Source organism: Prionailurus bengalensis, chromosome A3 (assembly GCF_016509475.1).
Source record: "Prionailurus bengalensis isolate Pbe53 chromosome A3, Fcat_Pben_1.1_paternal_pri, whole genome shotgun sequence".
NCBI classification, from domain to species: Eukaryota; Metazoa; Chordata; class Mammalia; order Carnivora; family Felidae; genus Prionailurus; species Prionailurus bengalensis.
This window is the reverse complement of record NC_057354.1, coordinates 18,176,599-18,203,270: the sequence shown is the minus strand read 5'-3', so window position 1 is coordinate 18,203,270 and position 26,672 is coordinate 18,176,599. Positions and strand designations below refer to the sequence as shown.

The 26,672-nt window shown below is 49.9% G+C and overlaps 1 protein-coding gene across 14 annotated transcripts in view; it reads right to left on the bottom strand.

Annotated features, from left to right (window-relative positions):
- PTPRT (protein tyrosine phosphatase receptor type T) overlaps positions 1-26,672 on the bottom strand; it is a 1,072,026-nt gene that overhangs the window by 44,339 nt on the left and 1,001,015 nt on the right. For 7 of the 14 annotated variants that reach the window (XM_043602349.1, XM_043602350.1, XM_043602351.1 and 4 more), the window contains 8 exons: positions 24,220-24,296; positions 15,415-15,451; positions 14,019-14,116; positions 11,452-11,511; positions 10,611-10,727; positions 5,893-6,047; positions 2,461-2,596; positions 222-371 (listed from right to left, as the gene is read on the bottom strand). In XM_043602349.1, coding sequence (XP_043458284.1) covers positions 222-371; positions 2,461-2,596; positions 5,893-6,047; positions 10,611-10,727; positions 11,452-11,511; positions 14,019-14,116; positions 15,415-15,451; positions 24,220-24,296 — 830 coding nt within the window. The remainder of the gene's footprint in view (positions 1-221; positions 372-2,460; positions 2,597-5,892; positions 6,048-10,610; positions 10,728-11,451; positions 11,512-14,018; positions 14,117-15,414; positions 15,452-24,219; positions 24,297-26,672) is intronic. The other 7 variants (XM_043602354.1, XM_043602355.1, XM_043602358.1 and 4 more) reach the window with 1 other exon arrangement.

Sequence of the window (26,672 nt, the reverse complement as noted above, 5' to 3'; positions counted from 1 at the left end):
AAAAACATATGCAGAGTTAAAACAAGCATTAGCAGTCACCAAGTGACTGGTTAACAGTTGCTCGTGGCTGTGTATTGTATGTGCAAGAATTCATTCTGCAGCTGTCTGGAGCTGCAGACACTGGAAACACCAGACTCATCAGTTCTCATGAGGAAAACCCCATGAACGTGCTCAGTGCTGCTGAAGTTGGCTGGGTCCCTGAGCCTGGGATTTGCTCATACCTGAAATTCGTCTTTGATTTGGCTGGAGTTGGTCTGGGGGTCCAGCCTGCTGATGTTGTAGTAGAGAGAGCGGAACTCACACACGGGGATGGCGGTATTGCCGCAGAGGCATGCTTCCAGGATGGCATCGTGCACAAACACGTACTGCTCCTGCCCAGCCAAGAAGAGAAGAGACAGGGTGCCGGGTAAGGACAGTGGCCTGGGAATTTGTGGTCCAAACTGAATCCCACGGCTGTGAAGTAGGGGCAGGATTCAGACTGCAGAATCACTGCTTCCTATCTGAAAACCTGAAGGACCAACTCTCCATGTTTCTCAGTGACCACCTGAGCAATGGTGAGTTTTGTCCCCAGCGTAAGACTGAGCTGTGTAGACATTGAGGAAAGTAAGAAACTTCTGAATGTGCTGCAGTAGGGCTCTTGGTACCTGCCTGTGTCCCCTCAGCTTTCACCTTTACTTTGAAGCCTACGTACTGCAAGCACGTGAGATTCATGCCGAGGGATTTCCTCTAGTCCCAGGAGCACACCTGGGCTGGGTGCAGGGCGAGCCAGCATGGCTGAAGAGCCAATGCTCTGGAAAGGAGCCCTCAAGCAGTGCCAGCTGGAGAGCTGGGGCATAAATACCTAAGTTTCCTTCTCTCTCAGGTAGGAGATTTGGAAGGGAACATTTCCTACGGCCTCAGAGCTCCCAGTAGGCTTGGCCTCCAGTTGTTCACAGGGTTAATTAAACACCTTTATAAAAGACCTTAACGCTTTCATAAAGCTTGGTGTCCTTTCCTTCTCTTTGCTTTCCAACTGGTGAGCCTTGGGATCACCTCTCAAATAAATCACTTGCCCTCAACTCCCTGTCTCAGGGTCTGCTCCTGCGCCCTGTGCCCCTTGGCCATCTCTGTTCTTTGCACCTGCTGTTCTCTTCTCCCTGAACCCCATTCCCCCTTTTCTATGGCCCCTATGCTTTATCCCCTCTGGACAGTCTTCTGCACACCCACCAGGTGGAAGCTGTTGCTGTTGTTGCTCCCAGGCCCTTAACAAACATTGAGTGCTCTCTTGCAGAACTTGGCCCTACATAAAACACTTATCCCGATGCATCACGATGATCTATTTGAATGTCTGTCTCCCCCACCAGACAGCAGGGGCCATGTGCCTGATGCCAGCCAGCAAGGCTGTCTTCTGCAAGCATGAACCTGGGAACAGATAAAGCAGCCTCTTGGCTTTACTGCAGCCTCACCAAGAAGTCCAGACACTAGCCTGTGGGAGTTAGCTCAGACCCCACAGCAGGGGCCTATGTTTTTAAGTGCCGTATTCTCTGCAGGGCCGGCAGTGACTGGCCATGCCCAAAGCCAAAACTTCCCTTTGCAAGATTGGTGATGGACATAGCTTCTTATCTGCCTTAGCTGACTGCCTGGGCACCCACAGCCTTCCCTAGAATCAGATGATGGGCTTTTATAATAACCAGCCATGGCTCTGAGGAGTAGGGTAGGCAGAAAAGACTGCCTAACAAGAGAGCATGGTTCAGGGGAAAGTGCTTGAGCCTTGGAGTCACACGGACCCAGCTTCTCAGTTTCTTTCTTTATGAAATGGGGATACCAGTAGGAGCTGCCTGGCAGGCTTGGTGTGAGTAGGAACAATACCCTGAATACAAAGGGCCCATCATGATGCTTGGCACATGGTAGATAGATGCTCAACACTAAAGATGGACTCCTCTCATTTCCCACGGGGCTTGGGCTCTTGACCTGAACAGAGGGGGGCTTGAAGGTCTGCTTTCCCCCCGAAGGCAAGGGCTATATGTTAACTCTTTTGGAATCCCTGGAACCCAGCCCAATTATTCAATAATTTTGTTGGTTAAGCCATTCTTGCGGGGACTGAAGCAATGCTTGGCACACAGCAGGCATTCCACAAATGCCAATCCTTCCCTCTCTCTCTTCTTCCCCCAATGCAAGTAAACCATTCGAAGAATCCTTAGAAGTTCCCATTAAGCCCCTGCTCAGATACCCTCAGCACTGGGGAACTCCTTACCTTTCCTCATTGGAGGATGTCATTGCACCGAGGGGCCTCAGGGTGGGCAGTGGTGTCCTGGCTTCTACTGTGGTCTCCTCGCAGTCAGCCATGTATCCCCTTCCTCCATTTCTCCCGCCCCTGGGTCTCTTTCTCTAGGATGCCTTCACCCATGGGTGAGTGTTCTACCCTGCTTCTCCTTGGCCAGGGCTGCAGCTGGCTGGCCAGCTCGGTGCCCCAGGACTCACCTCTGTCTGCACCAGGTTGACCCTCTGGGCCCGGAGCTCACGCACACAGTTGAAGATGTCCACTACCCCTTCGTTCTCGGCCATGTCGAGCATGGTGTCGATAGCGATGAAGCAGCCGGTCCTCCCAGCCCCAGCGCTGGCAGAGAGGACAGTGTCTATGTTAGGGACCTTGGGACAGGACCAGCCCTGGGGAGGTCCCCCCGCCCCCATTCAGCCCTGTCCCGAGGCATGCTGTAGAGGTCAGACATAAAAGCCTGAATCCCAGCACTGCGGGGAGACTCAGAGCAAGCAAGTGAACTTAGAGTCTCAGCTCTCTTCTGTAAAATGGGAGAGCAATGCTTGCCTTTGGGGCTGTTTTATCAAAACCTGCTTATATTTGTTGTACTCATTAGCAAGCATTTATTTCATGCTTACAAAGTGCCAGAAATTGTTCGAAGTGTGTTACAAATGTTACCTATTAACTCCCTTGTGAGGTTGTTTTCTTACCCCATTTACAGGTGAGAAAAGCAAGGCATGGAGGGCTGACCTTACTCAAGGTCACACAGCTGGCGTGCAGTGGAGGTGGGACTTTTTATCCCAGCAATCTAGCTCCAGGGCCTGTGTTCTTATACGTTCTTAGTAACAGCACGAAATGCACGCTTCAACAACACGTATGTCTGCCGTTGCCTCATCTGGTGGGTGCAGCCAATCCGTCTGTATCATGCAAGGCATGGTGCCTGGCACACTGGAGATGCCTAATAAACATGTCTTCCCTACCCCCCGCCCCCCTTCTGTTCCACTTTTTCCCTTCGTCAGCAAACAGGTTGACAGATGGCAGCAAGGACGGAGAGACGAGGGAGCAGAGGAAAGGGGAAAAGGCAGAAACCAGATCCTCTGAGCTGGCTCAAAGGCACAGAGTGAGTCCCAAGTCCCATGTCACAAGCCCGGGGCTTGGCTCTGCTTGCACCTGTTTGCCAGAAACATGATTCAGGAGCATCCTTAAACTGGAGCAGGTGATGGCTCCAAGACCCTGGTCTGGTATATATGCTCTGATTCTGATTCATACTCCATTCTGATCACTGGTGTTTCCTTCAGGAAAATCTCAGACCAAGTACAAAATAGCAGAAGAACTCAGCACGACCCCCATGGACCACGGCATGGGTCCCAGACCAGCACTGGTTCTGGTCAGGGCACTGAATCAGAGACAAACAGAACATTGACCTTGAATGCACGCAGTTTAGGAAGTGAAGGCCAGACCACCAAGGAGGCCCATGTTGGCTGCGTTTTCACATCTTGCTTCCCCTGGGGAAACCAGGGCTGGGGCAGGAAGGAGAGCAATGCTGGCCGACCGTAAGTCCAGGCAGGACAGGCCCGAGGGGACTGTCACCCACAATGATCTGGAAAACAAACCCCTGGGAAGCACTCTTTGTTCTTAGTAAAATTGCATGGTTTAAACTGAGTTAAATTTGACTTGTATTTGTACCCTTACACCTCCGGTCCAGATCCCTCAGAAGGGACTCGGTGGGCTGGGCACCAGGGGCTAGGAGGCAGCACGAAGAGGCACTCATCCGTGTTTTCCTGACATCTCCTCCTCAGCCTGTTTTAGGGGACACAACCAGGATCCACCTTGGATCCCCCACCAGTGAGCAAGCTGCCTGGTGCCCGCGAGCCTCACATGTACAACGTGCCTCCTTGCAGTGTTCTCCTGAGCACCTGAGCTGTATTTATTTCTGCCTCACATAGCAACTGAGCTCATGATGTTTGGGGCCAGACCCCTGGAATCAAATCCTGGCTCAACTACTTACGAGCCGTGTGACGTTGGGTAAATGACTTAACCTCTCTGGGCTTCCATAACCTCAACCATAACACGAGGCTGATAATAATAAATAAGCCCACCATGTAGCATTAATTAATAGCACAGTACGTGTGAGTTGCATGACATTATGCTGAAAAAGCACAATGCATGGAAACTGCTTAGCCCTATGCCTGGGTACCTAGCAATTTCCCAATAAATGGTTGCTTGCTACTCACATTCAACAAATATTTATTGAGCACCTTGTATGCACTAGGTGCTGGGATTGGGAGTGGGGCTGATATTAGAAGCAGAGAACAGTGGTATTTTATATGTGCTTATTACATGGCAGGACTACTCTTAGGCACCTCATTTTGTTACCCGACACATTTAATCTTCAGAATAGACCCAGGAGTGGGGACCACTGTGCCTGGCGCATAAGGCTGACTTATTATGGGGGTAAGACATAGAGCCATCATGTAAGGAGAGCCTGATGAATGTTTGCCATTGTTTCCCTTCCTCCCTATCCCTGCTCTGGCTGCTCTCTGGGGCACAGGACTGGGCGGGGAGTGAACATTCTCCCGTCCTTGAACTGTCATGTGGTGTAAAGCAGACCATGTATGCCAAATGCCTGGAGAGCCCAGAGGTGATGATGAGTATTCTCTCCTAACCCTCAGCGACCTCATCTGTGAAATGGGCTAATTCACACCTGCTTGTGGTGGGGGAGGGTAAATGGATGCTAAGTGAGAAGGGGCTGGCTCCCTGATGCTTGCAGTTTGTGGAGACCCTCCTTGGCTTGACTCAGCACCTTGACTGAGGTGGACACCGCCAGGGCAAGGGTAAGATAACTTAACATGCAACTAAGAACACGCAGTGTCTGAAAAGCGGGGCTGGGCCCAGGGTCACATTGGAAAACGGAGGCACTGGGAGGAAGGAGTGTGCAGGCCAGCTGGCCTTCGGGTCTGGTCCAATTCTTAACGCCCTTGACATGACACTTCATCTCCATTTAGGAGGATTGGAAGATGTGCCAGTCATTCCCAGGGGACTTTCTAGGTCAGAGCTGAAAATATCTCTTTTCCATAATAAGGTGAAGCCTGGCGCTGTCCATTTACTCTCTATTAAGGACCCTGCAGGCCAGCAATTGATTTTTAAAATACAAGAACTGAAGAGAAGTGGGCTTCCACTGAGGCGCCCTGACGCCACGGCAAGGAGCTGAGGGCGAGCATCTGCGGCCATGGCTGTGAACTCCCGGCTCTGCCGTTTCACCCCTGTGGGCCCCGAGCAAAGTGTCCACCTTCTCAGTACCTCGGTATTTCTCATCTGTAAAATGGGATGGATGATAACGCCCACCCCTCCAGGCCGCGTGAGAAGTTGTGCAAAGTGCACATGGGGCAGAGGCTGTCGGTGCAAGGCCACGTCCCCAGGTGGCTTTACTATTTCAGGGCAACAGTAATGATACCAACTGGTACTGCTACTATTACTTTGTTATCAATATTGTCGTCGTCATCAGCCCTTGGGGCTGGGGCTGGGCTTGGGGACACAGGGCAGGGCAGTCTGGAAGGCGAAGAATAAAGGCCACTGGAAAAACAGTGTCTCTCTCCCCGAGAGCAAGGCTGCAGAAGCAGAAGCAGCCTTGTTTAGAGCTGGAGGACTTCACTTACCTACAGTGGACCACTATGGGCCCCGCCTCGGGGGGGTTGAGGAACTTCACTTGGCGCACAAAGCCCAGGAGGCCGGTGGCATAGCAGGGGACGCCGTGGTCAGGCCAGCTGGTGAAGTGGAAGAGGCGGAGTTCCCGGATCTCATGGTAGCCTTTCTGAGGAGAGAACGCGCCTCTGTTCCTCCAGCTGCTGCACCCACATGCCCCCTCCTGCCCCAAGCACCCGCGGGGAACACGGTTGCTGCACCGAGGAACCAGCCTCCCTGCCATCAGGGAGGACAGGACCCTACCAGCGTGAGCAGGGGTTGCCACACAGAGTGACTTCTGTCATCTGTTGCGCCTGGGGGCCATGGAAGTAGGTAATGTAGAGGTGGTGGCTTTGCTGCAGGACTTCTCAGAGACTTTCGTGGGCTCATGTACACTCTGCATCCCCAAGGGAGTGTTACAGCCTCCCACAGCGTTTGTCCAAGGGACCCTCTTTTGACAAAGTGTCATGGGTCTTCTATTCAGCAGAACAGACTCAGAGAAAGGTTGGCCTTAAACAACAAGTTCAAGTCCTTGCCAGTACACTATATGGCTTTTTCTGTGACTGGGGTCTGTGTCCCTCAGTTCTCCAGTCCTATCATTGACTCCATGGCTTTTAAGTTTAAAAAAACGTGTCAGACTTCTTTAGTTATGAGATTCTTATTTAGAATGGTAAGATAGGAAACAAATAAAAGCTAGAGCTCCTCTGACGGACGGGGGCCTGGGCCTCCAGTTTCTTCCCCTCTCACCGCTCCTTACAGACACCCTCCGGGCTAAGGGCACTGCTCTGACCAGTCTCTGGTCAGGTGTCACCTGGAGCCTGAGCTTAGGCAGTGTCATTGCCCACTCTTTCTTACCTTGCAATCTCCCGCAGGTGTGCAGGGAACACTGAATAGGAAGAGTGTTCATTCCTTCAGTTAAAGAATATTCACTGAGGTTATCTGTGCCTCGTGTTAGGCACTGCGAAGGCAGAAATAAAAGCTATGACCCCCGTCCCTGGAACAGCTCATGGTCTAGCTGGGGAGGCAGACCCCTAAGTGGATAATTCTACTGAAGTATTTAAAGGAGTGTCAGGTAACCCCATCTGGGGAAGGAGAAATCAGAGAGGGCTTCCTAAAGGAGGTGATGCATGCATGGCCTGAGTCTTGAGACACAATAATAGCTAACATTTATTATTTTTTAATTATTTATTTTTTAATTTATTATTTTATTTTTTATTATTTTATTATTTTTTAAAGAAGTCTTTTTTAAAGATTTAAAATTTTTTTCAATGTTTATTTTTGAGAGAGAGCGAGAGCAAGCAAGCGTATGTGTGTGAGTGGGAGAGAGGCATAGAGAGAGGCAGAGAATCCAAAGCAGGCTCCATGCTATCAGCACAAAGCCTGATGTGGAGATTGAACTCATGAACCACAAGATCTTGACCTGAGCTGAAGTTGGACGCTCAACCGACTGAGCCACCCAGGTGCCCCTATAGCTAATACTTATTAAACACAGACTCCATGCCTGTTACTCTTCTGAACATTTCAATGTATTAACTCATTTAATCCTCAGACCAGTCCTTATGTTGTTATCTCTGTTTTGTGGATGAGGAAATTGAGGCTAAGCAAGGTTACGTAACATAACTAGGTCACACAACTAGTAAGTTGTAACCCAGTCTGGACCCTGGCTGATGGACTTCGCATCTGCACTCCTAATCACTGTAAGACACTGATGTCCGAGTACTGCCCAGCGGAACAGATGGCGTGATTCCGTGGGAGACCGGCAGCCGGGGCATCCATGTGGGGACAGGGCTTACTTAGCACAGCTCGTGCACAGAATCACAAACGGGGCACCCCCAGAGGAAAGTAGAAGACGGGGCACATGCTGGATCCCAGGAGGCCTTGTATCCCACACTGAGTCTTTACTGGGGAGCTCTGGGGATGCTGTAGGGATGGGTGCACAGAAGGGGAAGCGTGTCATCAGACTTGCATCTTTAGGAGGACTATGCAGGCTGCTATGTGAAGCAGGGATCTGAGCGGGTGTGTTGGGGGCAGTGCAGAGGGCGCTGACAGTGCCCTTCAGGTCCCCTTTCCTGGGCCAGAAACCCCATCCCCAGCTCCTCTGAGTCTTGGCTGATGTCCACAGCCACTTCCTCCTTCAGAGAATTGCTCAGCCAACCAGGAGCCACTTCCCCTGGGGGTGGGGGTGGGCAGCTGGCCTTCAGTGGCTGGAGAATAGCAGAGTGGGCAGCTGACTTGCTGAGACTGCCCAGGACTGAGCAGTTTCCCGGGACATGGGACTTTTGGTGCTAAAGCCAGGATGGCCCTGGGCACACCGGGACGTTGGGTTACCCTAATGGAGGAACAGAAGATCCCTTTGCCTTGAGACGGATTACCTCTCTAGAGCTCCCATGGGATCTGGCTGATGCTGGTCTCAGGCTGAAAGCATTCCCTTGCTTGGCTCCTTCCCCTGCCCCATCCCGCCTCCTCCTTCTCTTCTCTTCTCCTCAGAACAAGGGCACCCAAAGCTCTGCCTCAGGCTCGGCTCCCAGAAACCCAGACTAAGATGGGGTGAGACTAGAAGCAGAGAGGCCCCAGGAGGCTGGGGTAGGAGTCCAGGTGGGAGTGAACAAAGGCCCAGGCGAGGGCCCTGATGGACGAGCTCAAGTAGGAGAAAACAGCTTCAGGAATACTCAGTTTTTCATTCCATGCTCAGAGTCACCTCAGCCCGGGGAAGCCCTTGTTCGAGACCTTACTACCTCCACTGCGGTTATGTATCGGGGCCCTCTCTCCCAGTTGGGATTGTGCTCTCTTCAAGGGCAGATGCTGCTTCCTGTTTATTATTTCTGGCTCCTGGGCTTGGCTCAAGAACCAACTGTAAGCTAATGACCCAGATAGTTTGCTGAGCACCTGTGTACGGTTCTCCAAAGCCTCCCTGCTCAGGTGTGGGACCCAGGATGGGCCACTATGTCCCCACTGTTCATCTCACTCTCCACACTAACTGCTTATGTGTCAGGTGAGATGGGAGCCCCATCCAAGGACCTTTTTTGTGGCTTGTGTCCCCAGGACTCTCCACTGCAGGAGTGCTGACTGCGAGTGACTCCCCTTTTCTGGAGCGGTGCCCTCAGCCAACAAGAGCCAACTTGTGCTGGAGGTGACCTCTCAGTGGCTGGTCTACAGTCAGAGGGCAGACTGAGGCAAGGGGGCAAACTCTCTGGTGCAGGTCATGCTCTGGAAGCCCCCTGGAGCAGGCCTGGGCTAGACTTTGCGGAAGACTCTCTTGCCCAGGTCCTTCTCCTTCCCTCTCCCGCTTTCTGCCCTCTATTACAAGTTTCTCTTGAGAGTGGTCCCAGGGTGCACTATATGTACCTGAATCCTTGTCTTAGGCTCTACTTCTAAGGAACCTGACCTAAGGCCACATCAATGCACCTGTTGTCTTCCTCCTCGTCAAGAGGAAGGGCCCTTCTCTCCTGGCTCTTCACCTGAGCCTACAGATGTAGGCTCCAAGCACGGGGCTTGGAGAGGGAACGGCCAGGAGGAGCGTGTCCTGTACTCAACCACGCGTGCAGGCACCATACCGTGCATGTGCCTGCTTCGGTCCTCAAAAGTACTTGCACAAACCTCAACAGTACAGCTTTCACAGCAGTGAATGCCCAATGCTTCTGTATCCTCGGGTCTGGGGCCACCTGGTCCAGTAGTGCAGGTGCTTTCAGAAAATGGCGTGTTGGAGTAGTGGAGGCACAGCGAGCCTCAGTCGAGGGCTGAGGTGGGAACGTGGTTCGGCCGGCTTATGGCCGGGCAACTCTGGACAGCTGATGTACGTGCACTGTGCCTAATTTTTGTCACCTCTAAAATGGGGGTAATAACAGTACCTCCATGAAGAGGTTGTTGGGAGGATTAAATGAGTTCATGTATACAAAGCACCGAGAAAAGCACCTGCTTTAGTAATTGCTCAATAAATGTTAGCTAGCATTATGAGACCAATTAAATTACTAATCTAATAATTATTTGGAATCTCATTCTTTTTTTTTCATTTTAAGCTTTTCTCATTTTTTTTTTTTTATGAAACTCATTCTTGCTTACTTGCACCCTAGCCTCGTTTCAATACCTAGACCAGCATCTCTCAACCCTGACATCACCGACATTTGTGGTTGGGGGCTGAGGTGTCTTATGCATTGCAGGATGTTAGCGTCCTTGGCCTCCACCCATAGACGCCAGGAGCACCCCTCCTTCCTCAGGTTTGATAGCTAAAAATGTCCCTAGACATGGTCAAACGTCCCCTGTGGGACAAAATCACCACCAGTTGAGAACCACAGGCCTAGAACATGTTGAAATCCTCTTTCCCCTCAACTCTGCATGTTTCCTTCTCTCTGCCTAGCAGAGTATTCCTCCTGTTCTTCCCTCAGCTGGCTCCTTCTCATCCTTCATTATCTGCCTCAATACCTCCTCCTCTAGGAAGCCCTCTCTCACCACATCATCTTCCTGTCTCCACTCATGGCATGTTTTTTTTTTTTTTCCCATGGCTTTTATCACCATATGGCATTAGTCCATTTACTTGTCTGTTGAATTCTGTTTGTCTCTCCTGCTAGAGGGGGGCATCTTCTGGAATGGGATTCACATCCAACCTGATTGCTGATTCGTCCCTGGTGCCAAACACAGGATGGGCACAGAGCAGACCCTTGCTCAGTGCATGCCCAGAATGAACAAACAAGCTTACCTTCTGGACTGTGAAGGTACGTATGACGTATTCTGCCAGGGGTTCTGTTTCAATCAGGGTGACTTTAATGTCTCCGTAGACCTCCGTGTCGTCCGGCCAGTATCGCACACACTTGACCTGTGAGAAAAGACAGAGACAAGGACGAATGAGTGGGTGGCTGAGTACGAGCAGCCGCCTCGTCTGGCCTTCCTGTTCAGATAAACCCAAGGGCGATTTGGGTGGAATTTCGGTCGAAGGGGTTCTCAGCTGGCCAGGGACTGGCAAACCGCACAGGGCCACACTCTCTCCCCAAGGAACTGGAGCCGTTAGGGATAATGGTGGTACCTTCTTTTGCAGAGCTCCTTAAAATCTCCAAGTCCATCATCACCCTAAGTGATCGAATAGATCAAGGTGAGGTAGGCAGGTGGCGTTACCCCGTTTACAGATGAGAATAACGCTCGAGTATGGAGGTCTGGTGACTCTTCTGGGGTCACTTGGCCAGTTTCCTAGCTCTGGCTGAGCCCTCTCTGTGCGAGGTCAGGCTGGGGCAGCTGGGCAGTGTCAGCAGAGCAGAGATGAGAATAAAAGGTGGGCAACAGCAAGGGAGTGGAAGCAGAAGTGGTCGGGAGAGGGACATTACTATTAAGAGGTGGAAATTGGGGGCTGGAAGGAGAAAGGCTCTCATTTGGGAAAAGTATGGAAGGTGCTGGGCTCAGAGGGAAGACTCTGTGACCACTCTGTGCCCGGGCGGTGGGTGCAGGTGCTACAGACAAGCCAGTCCCACATCCTGACTCTGCGTCACACTCCGCGGGAGGAAGAAGAGATCATCATTGCTTTCCCCTAAAAAGAACAAAAGCATTACCATTCCGGGGGACGCCGCGCGGCCTACAGTGGCATTTCCCACAGTGTGTTCCGCTGGGCGCTAATAGGTGTTAGGTAAAACACAAGAAACAAAAAACAAACAAAAAAAAGGTTTTGTGGTCAAATGAGTTTGGGAAATGCTGGATTAAACAAAGTTAAACAGGCCGCTCTGCTACCAGACTCCTCAGCTCATCGAATGTGCTAACGCTACTGTATTTTCGACTCTCCGAGAGGGGCAAAGAGTGCACAGCATTTCCCAAACGTATTTAACCATGGAACCCTCTTCTCACTAGACATCCTGCAGGCTAGCATCCCGTGGAACCCACTTAGGGAAATGCTGGTACAGTGCAACAGGCTTTGGAGGCAAATGGATGCGTTGCTTGGTGCTAACGTTCAGTAGCTGTGTAGCTTCCAGAAAGTGCCGAAATCTCTGAGGCTCAACTTCTTATTAATAATGACAGCTAGGGGCGCCAGGGTGGCTCTGAGAGTTAAGCGTCCGACTCTTGCTTTCGGCTCAGGCCACGATCTCACGGTTCGTGAGCTGGAGTCCCGAGTCAGGCTCTGCCCTGTCAGCGCACAGCCTGCTGGGGATTCTCTCTCTCTCTGCCCCTCCCCAACTCGTGCTTTCTCTCTCTCTCCAAATAAATAAATAAACTTAAAAAAATGATAGCTAACACTTATTGACAACTTACTGTTTCTCACTGCTTACTAAGTGTTCTATGAATTCCTTCCATGTGTTATTTTAATAGCTTATCATTACAACCTCATACAGATATTATTATTACCCCATTTTACAGATGAGGAATCAGAAGCACTGAGAGGCTAAAAAAGTGTCCAATGTCAGTAACGGATGGAGCCAGGATGCAAAGCTAGGCCATCTGAATAATTACCAGAAACACCACCTGGGGCAGTTGTTGGGACTCCAAATGAAGTAATACACAGTAAGCATCTGGCACGGTGCTTGGCTCTTAGGAGTTTTGTCAAGAGAGTACTCCCCTGTTCCCTCCCCAAATCCAAATCAGACTCATGATCTGTCCATCAAGGGAGTCTGTCTCCAATATGGGATATGTTATAGAACAGGCTGGAGTTTACCTCTGAATTCTTAAATCCTAGTTTTTTGGTTTTTTTTGTTTTGTCCACAGCAGTTCCTCCCCCAGGCCTGGGTCCCTGGGGAGCAGTCATGAGTGGAGGGGCTGCGATACTAGCATGAGAGTCAAGAGTCAGTGGTCCTGGCAGGGCTCTGGCTAGGGGACTCCAGGGTAGTCACTCCACCCCTTTGGGCCTGTTTCCTCATCTGTAAAATTGGGGAAAGGACTAGGTAAGAGTGGGCTCGAGGATAAAGTCCCTCCTGGCCCTAGAGTTCTATGAGGCCGCGAGATGTCCATAGCCTGGATTATGACAACAGCCCAGATTCTCTCTTTCCCGTTATCTTGGAGGCCAGGACTCTTTATTTTAACGGGTTATCTGGTTTTTGCCGAAACAAAAACTTACCTGCCCACTCTTCAGTTAGTTCATATGGTAAGTGGAGAGGCCCTCTTCATTCTAGGGTCTGTGCACCTTGCCTTTAAACCCAGCAGCCCGCCCACCCACATGCCACAGTTTACCAAGTTGGCAAAAGCAAGCTGGGGAATAACAGTCCCATTTCCAAGCCCTAGGAGTAGCTAAGGATGACGTAGGAGAGAGTCAAGATAGAGCAGAGTGGGAGACCGAGGCCTGAACCCTGAGGAATATCCAGGTTTAGAGGTAAGGGAGCAAAGGGTCGAATGCTCTGAGAGGCTGAGGTCAATGAGACGAAAGTGGCTGTTCGTCCACATGAAGGATGCTGGTGATATTGACGGTGTCACTATGGGTGGGATGGAGGGAGGAGTTACGCTGGATGGGGGAGAAGAGAACGGGAGTGGAGAAGCAGAGTCTGTGTGTGTCTTTAGAGTCTGGCAGAAAAGTACGGACAAGAGAATCCTTTTTGTTTGCCTGCTTTATGTTTTTCAAGGGGAAGGTACTCAGGATGTTTTACGTTCAGGGGAATGATCTAGCAATGAGAAAAAGAGCTACTTTTCAGGTGAGCAGAGAAATGAAAAAAATATTGAATAGAATCTGTGATTTAAGGCACTGGGATTGCCTTTGAAAGGGCAAGAGTCACTTCCTCCTTGGTATGAGGCGGAACCATTAGAAACAGCAGATATTCTACCATTTGGGGTCAACAAAAATGGCCATTTTTTATGGATCCCCCTGATGAGAGAGGGGGAAGAATGAGAAGGTGGTTGTAGATGCGGGTAGGATTGTGGCTTTGCGGTGTGAAGATGAGAGTTCACGTCTGATGGCTTTAGTTTCCTCAAAGTGCATGAGATGACATCATCAACGGGGTGAGGGTGGAGAGAGGGATGATTTGAAGGGAAAGGCCAGTCCTCAAATGGGAAGCATGAGTGAGGATGTCTCCCATGCAGGTTGCTGTGGGGCGAACTGTTGAACACTGTTGAATGGGGGCACTTGGCACAAGGCCCAGAGCAGAGGAATGTTTGGAGGGCAGCACTAGCATCCTCTGTCCAGGTGGCTGCGGGAGGGGCTTACCCGGCCCACTTCCACGAGGTTTGTGACCATGACGATGCTGGCCGAGTTCTCCTGCCAGATCATTCTCCAAAAGTCCTTGACGGTCTCCTGCATTGGACCTGCCGACAGAGAAGGTGACAGGGTCAAGGAAGCAGCCAAGTGGCCGTCCCTCCTGCGTGGTCAGTCAAGGCTCGGCAGAGGTAAGCAAGAGCAAGGCCAGATGATCCTTGCTGGGACACCCAAGTCATCGAGACCAGGGCCAGAGTATGGGAAAGAAAAGCAGCTTTCCAACCAAGCAGAGCATGGACTATAGCATCCGCTGGACACGTCGACAGCTTCTTCTCTTCCCTCTACTCTCCCGCAGCCCCCATGTGTCCTGCACCCATTGCCCTTCCCTGGAGATGATTTTCTCGCTCAGAATTGGGCTCTAGAAGCTCAGTGAGAGACAGGGAGGAAATTGGGGTTGCAGGGAAGGGAGGAGAGACAGAGAGCTGCTGGGAGCCAGACGCTCACGGCACAAACAGAAGAGGCCCGATTGTGAGCTTGACAAACACAGGGAGCATTCGTCTGCAGCCCAAACAGCAGGGACGGAAAGAAACAGACAAGGCAAGAGAGATAGCATCTGAGAGTCCAAAGCAATTTCCTTGGAAATTTCTCTTTCAATGTCCTGGGCCTTCATCGCTTTCACAATTACTAAAGTAACACATGTGTTTTGTATCAAAATCCTAATAGCATTTTTCTGTATATGTATACACTTTTCTGTGTATGTACCCTTATTTCTATGTATGTATTTGCTATAATAAGCATCATCATTATATGCATTTTTGCACGCTCTTAAAAATTCTGACCAAGCATGAAATGCATTCACTGCATAATTTTCTAGAATATTGAAGTATCACACTTTATTTAACTCATCTACCAACGGTTGGGCATTTAAGACTTTTCACTTTTTTGCTATTGAAGATAATGCTGTGAAGAGTATCTTTATATATATCCCTGTCCGTATATGTAATTATCTACAGGATTTCCTCCCCCAACGGTTGGGGAGATAGGATCATTTTTAAGCCTCTGATGATGTACAGCCACGTTGTTTTCTACTTCCGTCTTCTAGGCATATACTCATCAAAGAGATAAGGCAGCATCAACTCCAGTTCCGGATGGTGGATCCTGAAGCCGATGCTTCTGGTCTGCCCTGCCTGACCGCTGCCTAGTGACATCTCCTTCATCTCTCGCTCATGTCCCTCCCCTAGAGCTGAACTTGGCACCTCTTTCCTTCACAAAAAACACAAATGGACGCTCCCAGGGACCCCTGGAGGCTCTCCAGCCCTACTCCTCTGCAGCTTCTTTGCTGGCAGACGCCCATCCCTCTCTTACAGTGAAGGGCGAGGACCCTTTCAAGGAAGAGGAGAGTACTTACCCTGAGTTGCAATGTAGTGCCGAGGTCGATGGTATCCCTGGACAACAGGACAGAAGCACAGTGAGGGCCTGCAGTCAAAGCTTGCAAACACCCTAATAGTAATAGTTCTCCTTTCCAAGACATGGTTTCCTCATAGGCAAAGTGGGAATAGCGTTAGATGTTTCCCAGAGAAGTGGCAAAGATTAAATCAGGTAATGCATGTAAAGAGCTTATTAAATCACTCAATTTATAATAGTTACTTGTGAGGGGCCCATATAGGCTTGCCCTGGAAGCAAGAACTGGGTGGACATTACTTATGCCCATGCACCCAGAAAGAGGTGGAGAAGGAATTTCGGGGTTTCTGGGGGGACATAAACCACCAAAAAGTCTTTCCTGAGCCATAACTGTGTGCAGAACACTGCATGAGTCCCTGTAGGCCACCCCCCAGAAGAAAGCCATTGAGTTGCCATTCAACTCAATTCAATAGGCCATTCAAGCCTCTTGAATTAGTAACAATTAGAAAAAAAAATCGGTAAGAACGCCACAATGTGACCGTCTCTGTGCCACATGGCTGGGCTTGGGATTGGAAGTCCCACTCACTAGGGAGGGCCCCGTGCAGGTGTGACCCAGAGGCTGATAAAGCCACTTTCTGTTTCAGAGTCTAGTTCCTGATATTCCTGTCCATCTCAGAGTGTCCGAATAGGCCTTGCCATGCACGCTCTGGTGTGGGGTTACTCTGTGCCCCATAACCCTAATCATTGGGGAAGAGGTTGAAGATAACCTTCTCTTTGGCCTGGATATGGCCATACTGGAGGATCCCCTTTCTAGTGCCAGAGAGGAATTATATCCTTCTGGGTAGAGTTTAAGTTTGGGGACAAAGATTTGCATTTAGTCCATAACACTGAATGTAATTAGTATTTAGTGAATGAACACATGAGTGAATGAGTGGATGGATGGATGGATAAAATTTCAAAATACAGATGCCAATTATGGAGCCTGCTGGTGGAGACATTATTATTGACAGTCCTGAAATCCCCTTTCCTTTATGGTTAACTATCTCAAAAGAAAACAAGCCCTAAAGTTTGATGAATATCTAGTTTCTCTTAAATGTTGGTGATCAGTCTTTCTTCCCTGCCGGGGTGGATGGGCTGCCTCCTCTTTCTCAGGAAATGAGCCAGAATTGCCACCTGTATGGCTTATGGTGAAACAGATGTGCTATCTCTGAAGTTCTGGATCCACTTTCTGATTCGAAGACTAGTTTTTGGGTCCCCTATATATTCCTCCACCTCAATCTTCCACCTGCTCCATAAATATTCAGTAGGTACCTTTTAACTGCTGGGCATACTCTAGAGATGCCGGAGTTCACTGTCAGCACCAACCCAGGCCACTGTCATGGCCTGAGCTATTATTGGGTTAACCACAGTGACTAGGAATCAATGGCCCCACCTAAGCTCTGTTTGAGCAGTCCTGTCTTTTTAGTGAGTTGTCAGCTTCTCGAGGACAAACACTGCCTCCTAAGTTTTAAACATATTTTCCATAGAGCCTAGTACAGTGTGAGACTCGGAGCAAGTGTCCAAGAACAAGTTGCTGAGAGGTCAGCTAAATACATTAAGGTAGGAAGAAGTTATGTGCACACACTCTGGACCCTGTTGCCTGGTTTTGAATCCCGGTCCTGACCCTTAAGAGCTGTGTGGTGGTCTGGGGCAAGTACTTAACCTCCCTGTGCCTCAATTGACTTTCTGCTGTTAAATGCAGGATTGCTGTTAGGGTTATATGACACTTACTATGTCCCAGGCACTATCCTAAGATTTAACGTATAGGACTTTATATTATTTTACTGGTTATCTGGAAAACATTTATTGGGTGCCTACCACGACTAAGAGTCTGTGTTGGCCACTTGGGAGATGGTGAGATCAGCAGCCCTTCCCTCCTCATTGCTCTGCCTGTTAATGTAAAACAGAGCTCTTCTCTGACACATGGGAAATAGGAAGGGAGGTGAGAGGTACCAGGAGGTAACTCTTCCTTCAAGTCAAAATGGACAAGGTTTCCTAGGCTCTAGGAGTTTTCTTGAGTAGGTCTGGGAACACAAAACAGTCCCCTAGAGTGTGGGAGGATGCGGTTTCTCATGCCCACTCCCCCACACCCTGCCATCATCTCTCCTAATTACAGCCCTCGTCTTCCCTGACCTGGGCCATAGCTCCGGCCTCTTGTTGGCCTCCCTGCATCCAGTCTGGTCCCATAGCTCATCTGCTTCCTGCCAGAACGAAGTCTCCAGTGCACATCTGATTGTTATTTCCCCCACCAAACAGCCTACCGTGGCCCCCCATTGTCTGCACAGTAATGTCCAAATGCCTCAGCTCAGGACTGCCAATCCATTTCCAGCCTCACTGCCAGCTGTCCCTCTGCACGCCCTCTCGTGTTCCCTAAGTCCCAGCCTCCCCGCGCTACCCCTCAGATGAGACCTCCCTCCTCCTGAGCAGTCCCACAGGCTTCTGCAGATGCCCAATGAGCATACTCACAACGTGAGCTGCAATACGATCTTTGTATTTTTCTCCTCGTGGGCCACAGCACGTGACACTCAGCTGGGTGCCGTTTTTAGCAAAGGCTGGCTGGTGGCATACATGCATGAATAGGTCACTGGGGTGAGGTTGGGGCACCTTAATGGTATCGCCACTCCATCCCTCCAGGAGCTTTCCTGTTCCGAATGCTCTTCCCCTGGCTCACTGGCTGTCTTTCTCTTCTTCAGAAACAGCAGTCGTGTTTCCATCTAGAGGCCTTTGCACTGGCCATTCCCTGTGCCTGCTACATGTGTCCCCCATTAACTCAGAGGTTTGCTCTCTCCCTCCATCTGGGCTACTGCTCTGTTACCCGTCACTTCTACAGAGAGCCTCCCCTGACCACCCTGCCAGCCCCTTTCAAGTTTCTGTGGTTTACTTTCCTTTGCACTTGTCACCAAATGGCACAGTGTTCTTTGTTTATGTACATGCTCACTGTTTCCCCAGTGGAATGGGAGGGCCAGCAGGGCAGGGCTGTATCCAGCTTGCTCATGGCTGTGTCCCCAGCACAGAGAAGTCTGCCTGGGCCACCAGCCTTGATACACATGTATCAAATTCACGCACACTGCAGGTGAGTAAAAAGGCCCTCTGGTCTCTAAGACCCTAGACAGTCCCCAAAGAGAAAACATTCTAACCACGAGACTCCTCAACAATGGAGATAAAAGGAACCATATTGCTTAACTGGGGTCTTTGCTGGAGATTTGCCAGGAACTGGGACAGGAAACTTCCTAACCTTAAATGAACTCTGAGTTCACCGAAGTCCCACCTACACAGCAGAGACCCACTGCCGACCGGCCCCGGCTGCCTCCATCCGTCTGTGAGCAACGGGAAAGAGGCTTGCATCCAAAACACATTTATCTCACTCTGGACTCATGCATCTGTTACTTACTGGGGACCCAGATACGATATTTATTTCCAGGCTGGTAATTTATAACAGATTCAAGTGGCCAATACATTCTCGGGCGTGCAAACAAACCCGCCGACGGGATGGTTCAGATGGTAGCAGAACCATGGCCTCTGGAGGCACCGACAGGGCTGGCCCCATCTAGCTCATTATCCAAATGGAGTTGTTTTAATGGATCGTCAAGATCCAATTGTGGATAAATGATTCTAGCATGGGCAGTTAGCTCTTCCGAGAGCCAGGATGATTTCAACTGGGCTGGAGACCAGGGCAAAAGGGTGAGGACCTAGAGAGCTGTCTAGGGTGTTTCTGGCTGGGAATCTCCAAAGAGACTAAGGCAGTTTAAGTTTGCTGCAGTACATAGTAGGTTCACAATTAATGCGCTTCCCCACCCGTCACTCCACCCTATATTGGTGACAGCGTGCTAGGAGGGGCTTGTGCTTGGTGTCTTCTCTGTCCCTCCAGGTTTCTACTTTTCCCTTCCATGCTCTGCCGTGTGCCATGGGATGCTGACCCATATGGACCACATCATGGGCTTCTGTGGCCTCCAGCTTCCAGTTGTGTTCAGCAAATGGGGGTCAGAAGCAGGGACTCAGAGACTGTGGGGAGGTTGGGTGTATGTTCTAGGTCTGCCCGCATCAGGCCACTGAGGTTAGCACTGACTCTCTGTCAGAGGCTACTACTCCTAGCCTGGGAATACTGCACCCCACCCTGTTGGTTTCCCTTAATCCTGCCCCCACCCTTGTTGAACTCTCCTCAGTTGAGTGAGCCTCTGTTTCCTAATGGGAGACTGAGAGGTACATCAGTTATCACATCCTGCTGGGGTAGCATTATTATCCCACTTTACAGATATGAGAACAAGTAAATAATTCACCCAGATCATAAGGCTGGTAAGCAGGACTGAATAAACCCAACAAGGGCTGAATTCATGACTTTGGTCTCACGAACCTTTGACTCTAACAAGTGATACTGACTCTAACCAATGAGATCCAGCAGAGGCCAGTGTCATATATTAAGACAGCATCTAGCAGAGGCTGTTTGGCCTGTGTGCACAATGTAGTACTTCTAGGGAGGGAATGGGTGGTGGGGTGTCCTTAGTGTGCAGAGAACTGGATTCTAGCTATGTAACCTTGAGCAAGAATCTTAAGCCCAATCCCTGGCTTCTTATCCTCAAAGGCTTGCAGAATGCATTGTAACGATGGAAGCTGGTAGGCATGGGGGGGGGGGGGCGCGTCCTCAGTGTCGATGTTGGAGATCCACCTGCATCGTCAGCAATTTCATTTGTTGCCTGTAACACACCGGAGTGCATCTTGGCTCTGACTGTGGCAAGATGCTCGTGCAACTTTGGATCGAGTGTCTATCTAGGGAAGTAAGTTTTGCTGGTGGCTACCACTTAGATGACAAACACCAGATACTTAGGCAACTTAGGCCAGCACACCTCATGTGGGCCACGGCCATCAGTGTTGCCACAAGCACTCAGCTGGAGACAAGGTCAAAAGGAAACTGGAAGGAACTAGTTCAGTCTGGTTAACTACATGCTAACTGAATCCCTACTGGGTGCTGGATGTGAGGTGCTGTCTGGGAGTGGATGGGGAGGGGCAGAAGGGAAAGGCCCTGGGTTTGGAGTTATTCCAGTCTGGTTCCTAAGTTTGGTTCTGCTGCCGACCAGCTGCATGGCCTTAGTCAAGCTTCACAACCTCTTTAAACCTCAGCTTCCCTTTCTGAAAAGTGGGGAGGATTACTTGGAGGGCCACTGAGGGGTCTCCATAAACCGACTCCTTTAAAACCCACCACCCATCACAGGGTGCAAAGAGGACTCATTTAGAGCCACTGGCTGTTGTCATTATAACTGTTATAACTGAAGCCAGCAGAACATGGTAGGGGAGTCACCCCAGATTCAGACTCGTGCTCTCTCCCCCTCCACATCCTAGCAGTGTGATCCTAGATAAGTTACATAACTAATTGACAGCCTCAGCTAACCCATCTGGAAATGGGTAGCAATGGCATTTACTTCAGGAGAATGTGGTACTAGTTAAGGTAATGCTGATACAAAAGAGGTGATGTGAGGTTACTATCAATCCTTCTTGCCTGTCGGACTCTTACTCATTGGCTAAGGCGGCACTGTGTCACCTCCTCCAGGAAGGCTTCCTCGACTACCCACCTCTATACCTGAAGGCTTTGGTTTTCCTTTATGTTCCCATAGGCCCTGCTCTGAGGGTCTCTTTTCTTACCTGAGTCCCTCACCAGACCTGAGTCTCTTTTCAGGTCTGGGTTTCTAGCACACAGTGGAGGGCCTGCTCAGTGTTTGTGAAATGAATACTAGATGCATGAGGGAGAGGCCGGAGGTGTGAGGGGTGGATATTCCGAGTGCTTTCTCCAGGCTCAAGACAGATTACTCTGAACTGGCCATCTCCTTGTGAACTTTCCTGGGAGGGCCACAGGGACAGAGACTGTGTCTACCTTGACCTCCACTGAAACTCCAGCCCCTGTTCCTGACCACGTGTAGGCCCTTTGTAAGCCAGGGTCCAGGCAGGGACTAGAATCCACTGTGGGTGTTTCAGACACGGGGAATTCGGTATGGGGAGCTGGGGACCTATCAGTGTTAGAGGAGCTGGGATGCTAACCAGGGGACAGAGGGACTCCCAGAGGGAGGCTGTGACAGCCCCTGGAACTAGTGGGTGATGGAGACACAGAAGCGGCCGGACCCTGGAGCAGAGGAGTTGCCAGGCAGAGGCGGGAACTCCAGTGGGTCTGCCTGGGAGAAGCTGGCGCCACAGCTGGGATGCGGCCACTGCCAGAGTCAGCACCCAGGGAGGTGAGAGAGGAGGAAAATTACACCAGCCTTCCCCTTCCAATCTCCCATCAATGCCTTCCTTGTAGGCATCAGCTTGCTCTCCCTCCTGCCGCACACACACACACGCATACACACATGCACATACTCTCACACACACACACACTCTCATATACACACACACTCTCACATATAGTCTCACACACTCTCGCATACATATATGCACTCACATGCACACAGTCTCACATACATACACACACACTCTCATATACACACACACACTCACATACACACACACTCTCACATACACACTCACACACACTCTCACACACACACATATATATATATATGCACTCACATGCACACAGTCTCACATACGTACACACTCATACACACATGAACACACTCTCACACACACACTCTCATATACACACACACACTCACATACAGTCTCACACACTCACACTCTCACATACACACACACTCTCACATACATATATGCACTCATATGCACACAGTCTCACATACATACACACACTCTCATATACACACACACACTCACAGTCTCACACACTCACATACACACTCACACTCACATACACACAGATACATGCACACACACTCTCACATACACACACACTCTCACATACACACACACTCTCACATACAGTCTCACACACTCTAACATACACACACACTCTCATATACACACTCACACACACTCTCACATATATATAAGCACTCACATGCACACACTCTCACACTCATGCTCTCACATACATATATGCACTCACATGCACAGTCTCACATACATACACACACACACTCACATACAGTCTCACACACTCTTACATACACACACACACACACTCACATACACACAGATACATGCACACACACTCTCACATACCTACACACTCATACACACACACACTCTCACACACACACTCTCACATACACACACACTCACATACAGTCTCACACACTCTCACACACACACGCTCTCACATACAGTCTCACACACACACACACTCTCACATACACACTCACACACACTCTCACATATATATACGCACTCACATGCACACACTCTCACACTCATACTCTCACATACATATATGCACTCACATGCACAGTCTCACATACACACACATACTCTCACATACCTACACACTCATACACACATACACACGCACTTTCACATACACACTCTCATATACATACAGTCACACACACACTCAAATACACACACGCTCTCAACATGCTTTCACATTCACACTCACACACCCACATTCTCACATACATACAACCACACTCACACACACACTCATATAAGCAATGCAAAGGAGAACGGGGAAGGATAAGAAAGAGATCTGAGAACAAACAAATGACTACCGTAAGGCTCGGCTCAATAAATATTTGTTGAATCAATGAATCATCTGGATGAGCCTAGATTATGGGGAGTTTAAAAGCATACCACTGCACTTCACAGCTTGTCTGTAAAAGCACTTGGGCATCGGAGGCACCGAGGTGGATCTCTGAGCCATTCGTCAAGGCTCCCGGGCTCCTAGCGGACGGAGGTCCTGAGCAGGCTGTCTTACACTGGTTGTAACAGCATGTCCGTCTGGCCCTTGTGGCCATGCTCCCCCTTCACAAAGTCTCTCAGTTCCATGGTGAAGCAGCCCCTTTCCTAACGGTGTTTGAATCCCAGACTCTCCTCCCTCAGAGCTATCTTACCCTTGGTGACAGAGAAATCATCCCTAGGCTCAGCTCTGAACTGGTCACCTCCATGATAGAGAACTTTCAGTAGCCCTCTCTTGTCTATAGAACCAAGTCCGGCTTTCTAAGTCTGATGGTAAACCACCAATGATCTAGCTAGCTCCAGCCTTACTGTCCGCTATTCCCGTGATGTAGCCTCAGCTCCCCTCAGCCTCAGCTGCACACACCCTCTGCTTCCAGCTGCGACATTTTGGCTTGTGCTTTTCTAACCAGAGGCCCATTTTCCCTCTTTAATTTTAAATTCTTCCCATGCTTGAAGTTTGGTTCACATCACATCTTGCATTCCTGATGGAAGAAGAGATTTTTTTTCCCCGTCCTCTGAATCCCTGCAGCATTTTATCTGAACATATGACACTTACCACTTTCCGTTTGCCCTGGAATTATTGATGTGCATAGCTTATCTTCCTGCTCAGGTTTTAAAGGGTAGAGACCATGGCACTTTTAGCTTTATGGTTCCCAGAGCATCTGGCACACAGCAGGCGCTTTTAAATTTGTGGTGCATAAATGGCTATACCTTCAAATGAATGAATGAATGGACAAACAGACACACATACAAATGAATTAATGGGTGAATGAACAAGATGGGCAGCTGTCCTGGGACCCCACAGAGTAGGCTACTCCAGCCATCCTGAAAGAGGATGCGATTTTAGATGGATCATCAACTTGGGTTATGCTAATTGCATCTGGACATGTTCTGGGAGGGCCACTTTGTGGGGGAGCGTCTGGGGGACAGCCATCCATCTTGAGCCTGCTGTAACCGGCCCCAGAGCCCAGCCGCCCAGCCCCATGAAGACTCTCACATCAATGTAGTTGGCGTTGATGTAGTCAGAATGCGGGTCTCCATCCAGCACCAGCAGCCTCACTCGGGAATGGTCATCTGCAGAGAGAGAGAGAGAGAGAGAGAGAGAGAGAGAGAGCAGAAAACAAGGGGGTGGGTGGTAAGAGGCCTGCCGGTGAGGGGCCCGCACTACCCTCCTGAAGAGCTGCCATGTATCAGCAATAGGGGCATCATACTGCTTTCTTACTCTCTCATTTGACCCCTGGTCCCACCTGCAGTTATTATACCCATTTACAGATGAGGCAGTTGAGGCTCAGGGAGATCACCGTGCCTTAAAAAGCACTACGTGCACCTTCTCTTTGTTTCCGCCTGTCCTTCTGGTTCTGTCATTACCTATCTGGGTGAGTCACCTGCTCCTTTAAGTCTCAGTGATTTTGTCATTAATAGGGAGGTAGAAATACCTTCTTCATAGGACAGTGCAAGAGAGATCAAAACACTCAGGAAGTGAGAAGTGTTGGATCTGGACTAACATGCTCCGCTTTCCTGCTTTGCTGAAAAATGGCAACTTTACCTATTTTCCACATGTGCACAAATGCTATTGTTTTGCCTCTTGGGGTATTGGTGCAAGTAAATTGTTGGCCACATACTGTTACCAATACAATCATTCAAGTGAAGATGGCTTACATCATTATAAGAGAGATCATCAATAACCAAAAGTCATGTTACAGAGAATACCCTTTCAAACCCAATCCAGGCATAAACAAGATTTGCAAGGTTTAGTCAATGGCATGCTTACTTCAAATAACATCAAATAAAAACTATGAAAAAACCCCTTGTACGGAAGAATCAGGCTAATCCTTTACAATTAACTAAAGTGCACTCTGCCATGCTAAGAGACACACAAAAACGAAACACCCTGGTTGGGTCTGGTTGGAGGAGGGGCTCAGCTTGCTGTCCAGGTGACTGTGTGCCCACCACTGTAAGTCACTGCATCCACGGTCCAGTCTAGGCCAGGGTTCCCAGCCAGTGGGCTGGAGTGCTCCCCACAAGCGTCCCCGGGGTCAGGGAGTGGGGTCAGCTTGTCCTGCTAAGACTCATGAAGCACTTTGCAGTTTTCATGCACATCTACTGCTACTAACCAGAAGCCCCTGAGAACAGGGACACTATTGCTCTGTTCCCTGTTCCATCCTCTGTGCCTTCAGAGCTCCACAAATCCTTGGTGAGCATACGAGTGGATCACTTCATGATCCTGTGAGACAAGCAGTGTAGCCCTCGCTACAAATGAGGAAACTGAGGCTCGGGACGACTGACTAGCCACATGGTCCATGGATGGTGGAACTTGAGCATGGGGTTCTCCTAATTCTGAGCTCAGACACTCCTGCTTCCGAAGCGGAGGTCTAAGCAGGGTTTTGGAAACTGCTTCAAGCGCACATGGCAGAGAGAATTAATGCTAGACAAGGGGTCACCTGGTGATGGAAGAGCTGACAGGGCAAATAGAGGCGGTGGTAACTCAGAGATCGGCACCAGCAAGGAGACACTGCCTCCCTAGGGATGGCGGCACGGAGAGAGGAGGCGAGGTTATCCGAGCTGGGGGCTACAGCCCCACCATGGAAGCTAGAGCCCGTGGGCCTCTCTGGAGGGGGCGGGGAGCTGGAGAAAAAGAGGAGCCTCACTCGCTGCTATAGGAGGTGTCTGCGATTGGGACAGAGGAGAAGAAGTACTCCGGCTTCTTCCTTTCCCTGCCTTCCAGTCTCTCACCAGTGCACGGCCTTGGTCAAACCCAGCTGGAGGCCAGCTGGCAAAGAGACTGAGAAATGAAGCCTGCAGGGGTTGAACAGGAGAAGGCCAGGAATGGGTCCTAGGATGGACAAACAGGCCTGGGAATGGACAGGACATTACTTCATATCCATTAATTAAATAATTAAAAATTATTAATTGAGCATGTGTCATTTGCCAGGCACTATGATAGACACAGAGATATACCAGATGCCACTTTTCTTACTCATCATGGGCAAGAGTTTCGGTGGAAGCAGCTAGAGGAAACAGTGGGGAGGTCTAACTCATCCCTTTGCTGGGGGGAGTGGGGTATAAAGTGCACCTTTATGGAGTCCATGCAGGTATCAGACTCTACACAAGTGATCTCACTCAATCCTTAATTCCTCAATGTAGCTCTGTAGATTACTACAGTAAGGCCATAATGATATGGTATTTTTTTCCTTCCCACTTCACGGATGAAGAAACAGGGGCTCAAAGAGGTTAAGTAAGTTGCCAACGTTATACAGCCTGTGAGTGGCAAAGCTGGGATTCTAGCTCAGGTCCCTCTCACCCTGAACCCGAGCTCTACCCGCACAAGGTGCTGTCCCTGGACTTCTGCTCCTGAAGTCTGTGCAAATGGCCGGTCCCAGCTCCTGCAGCATTCTAGCCCCTGGAAGTGGGGCTTCCAGGGGGACCCCCTGCTCCGGCAAGGACTCAGGA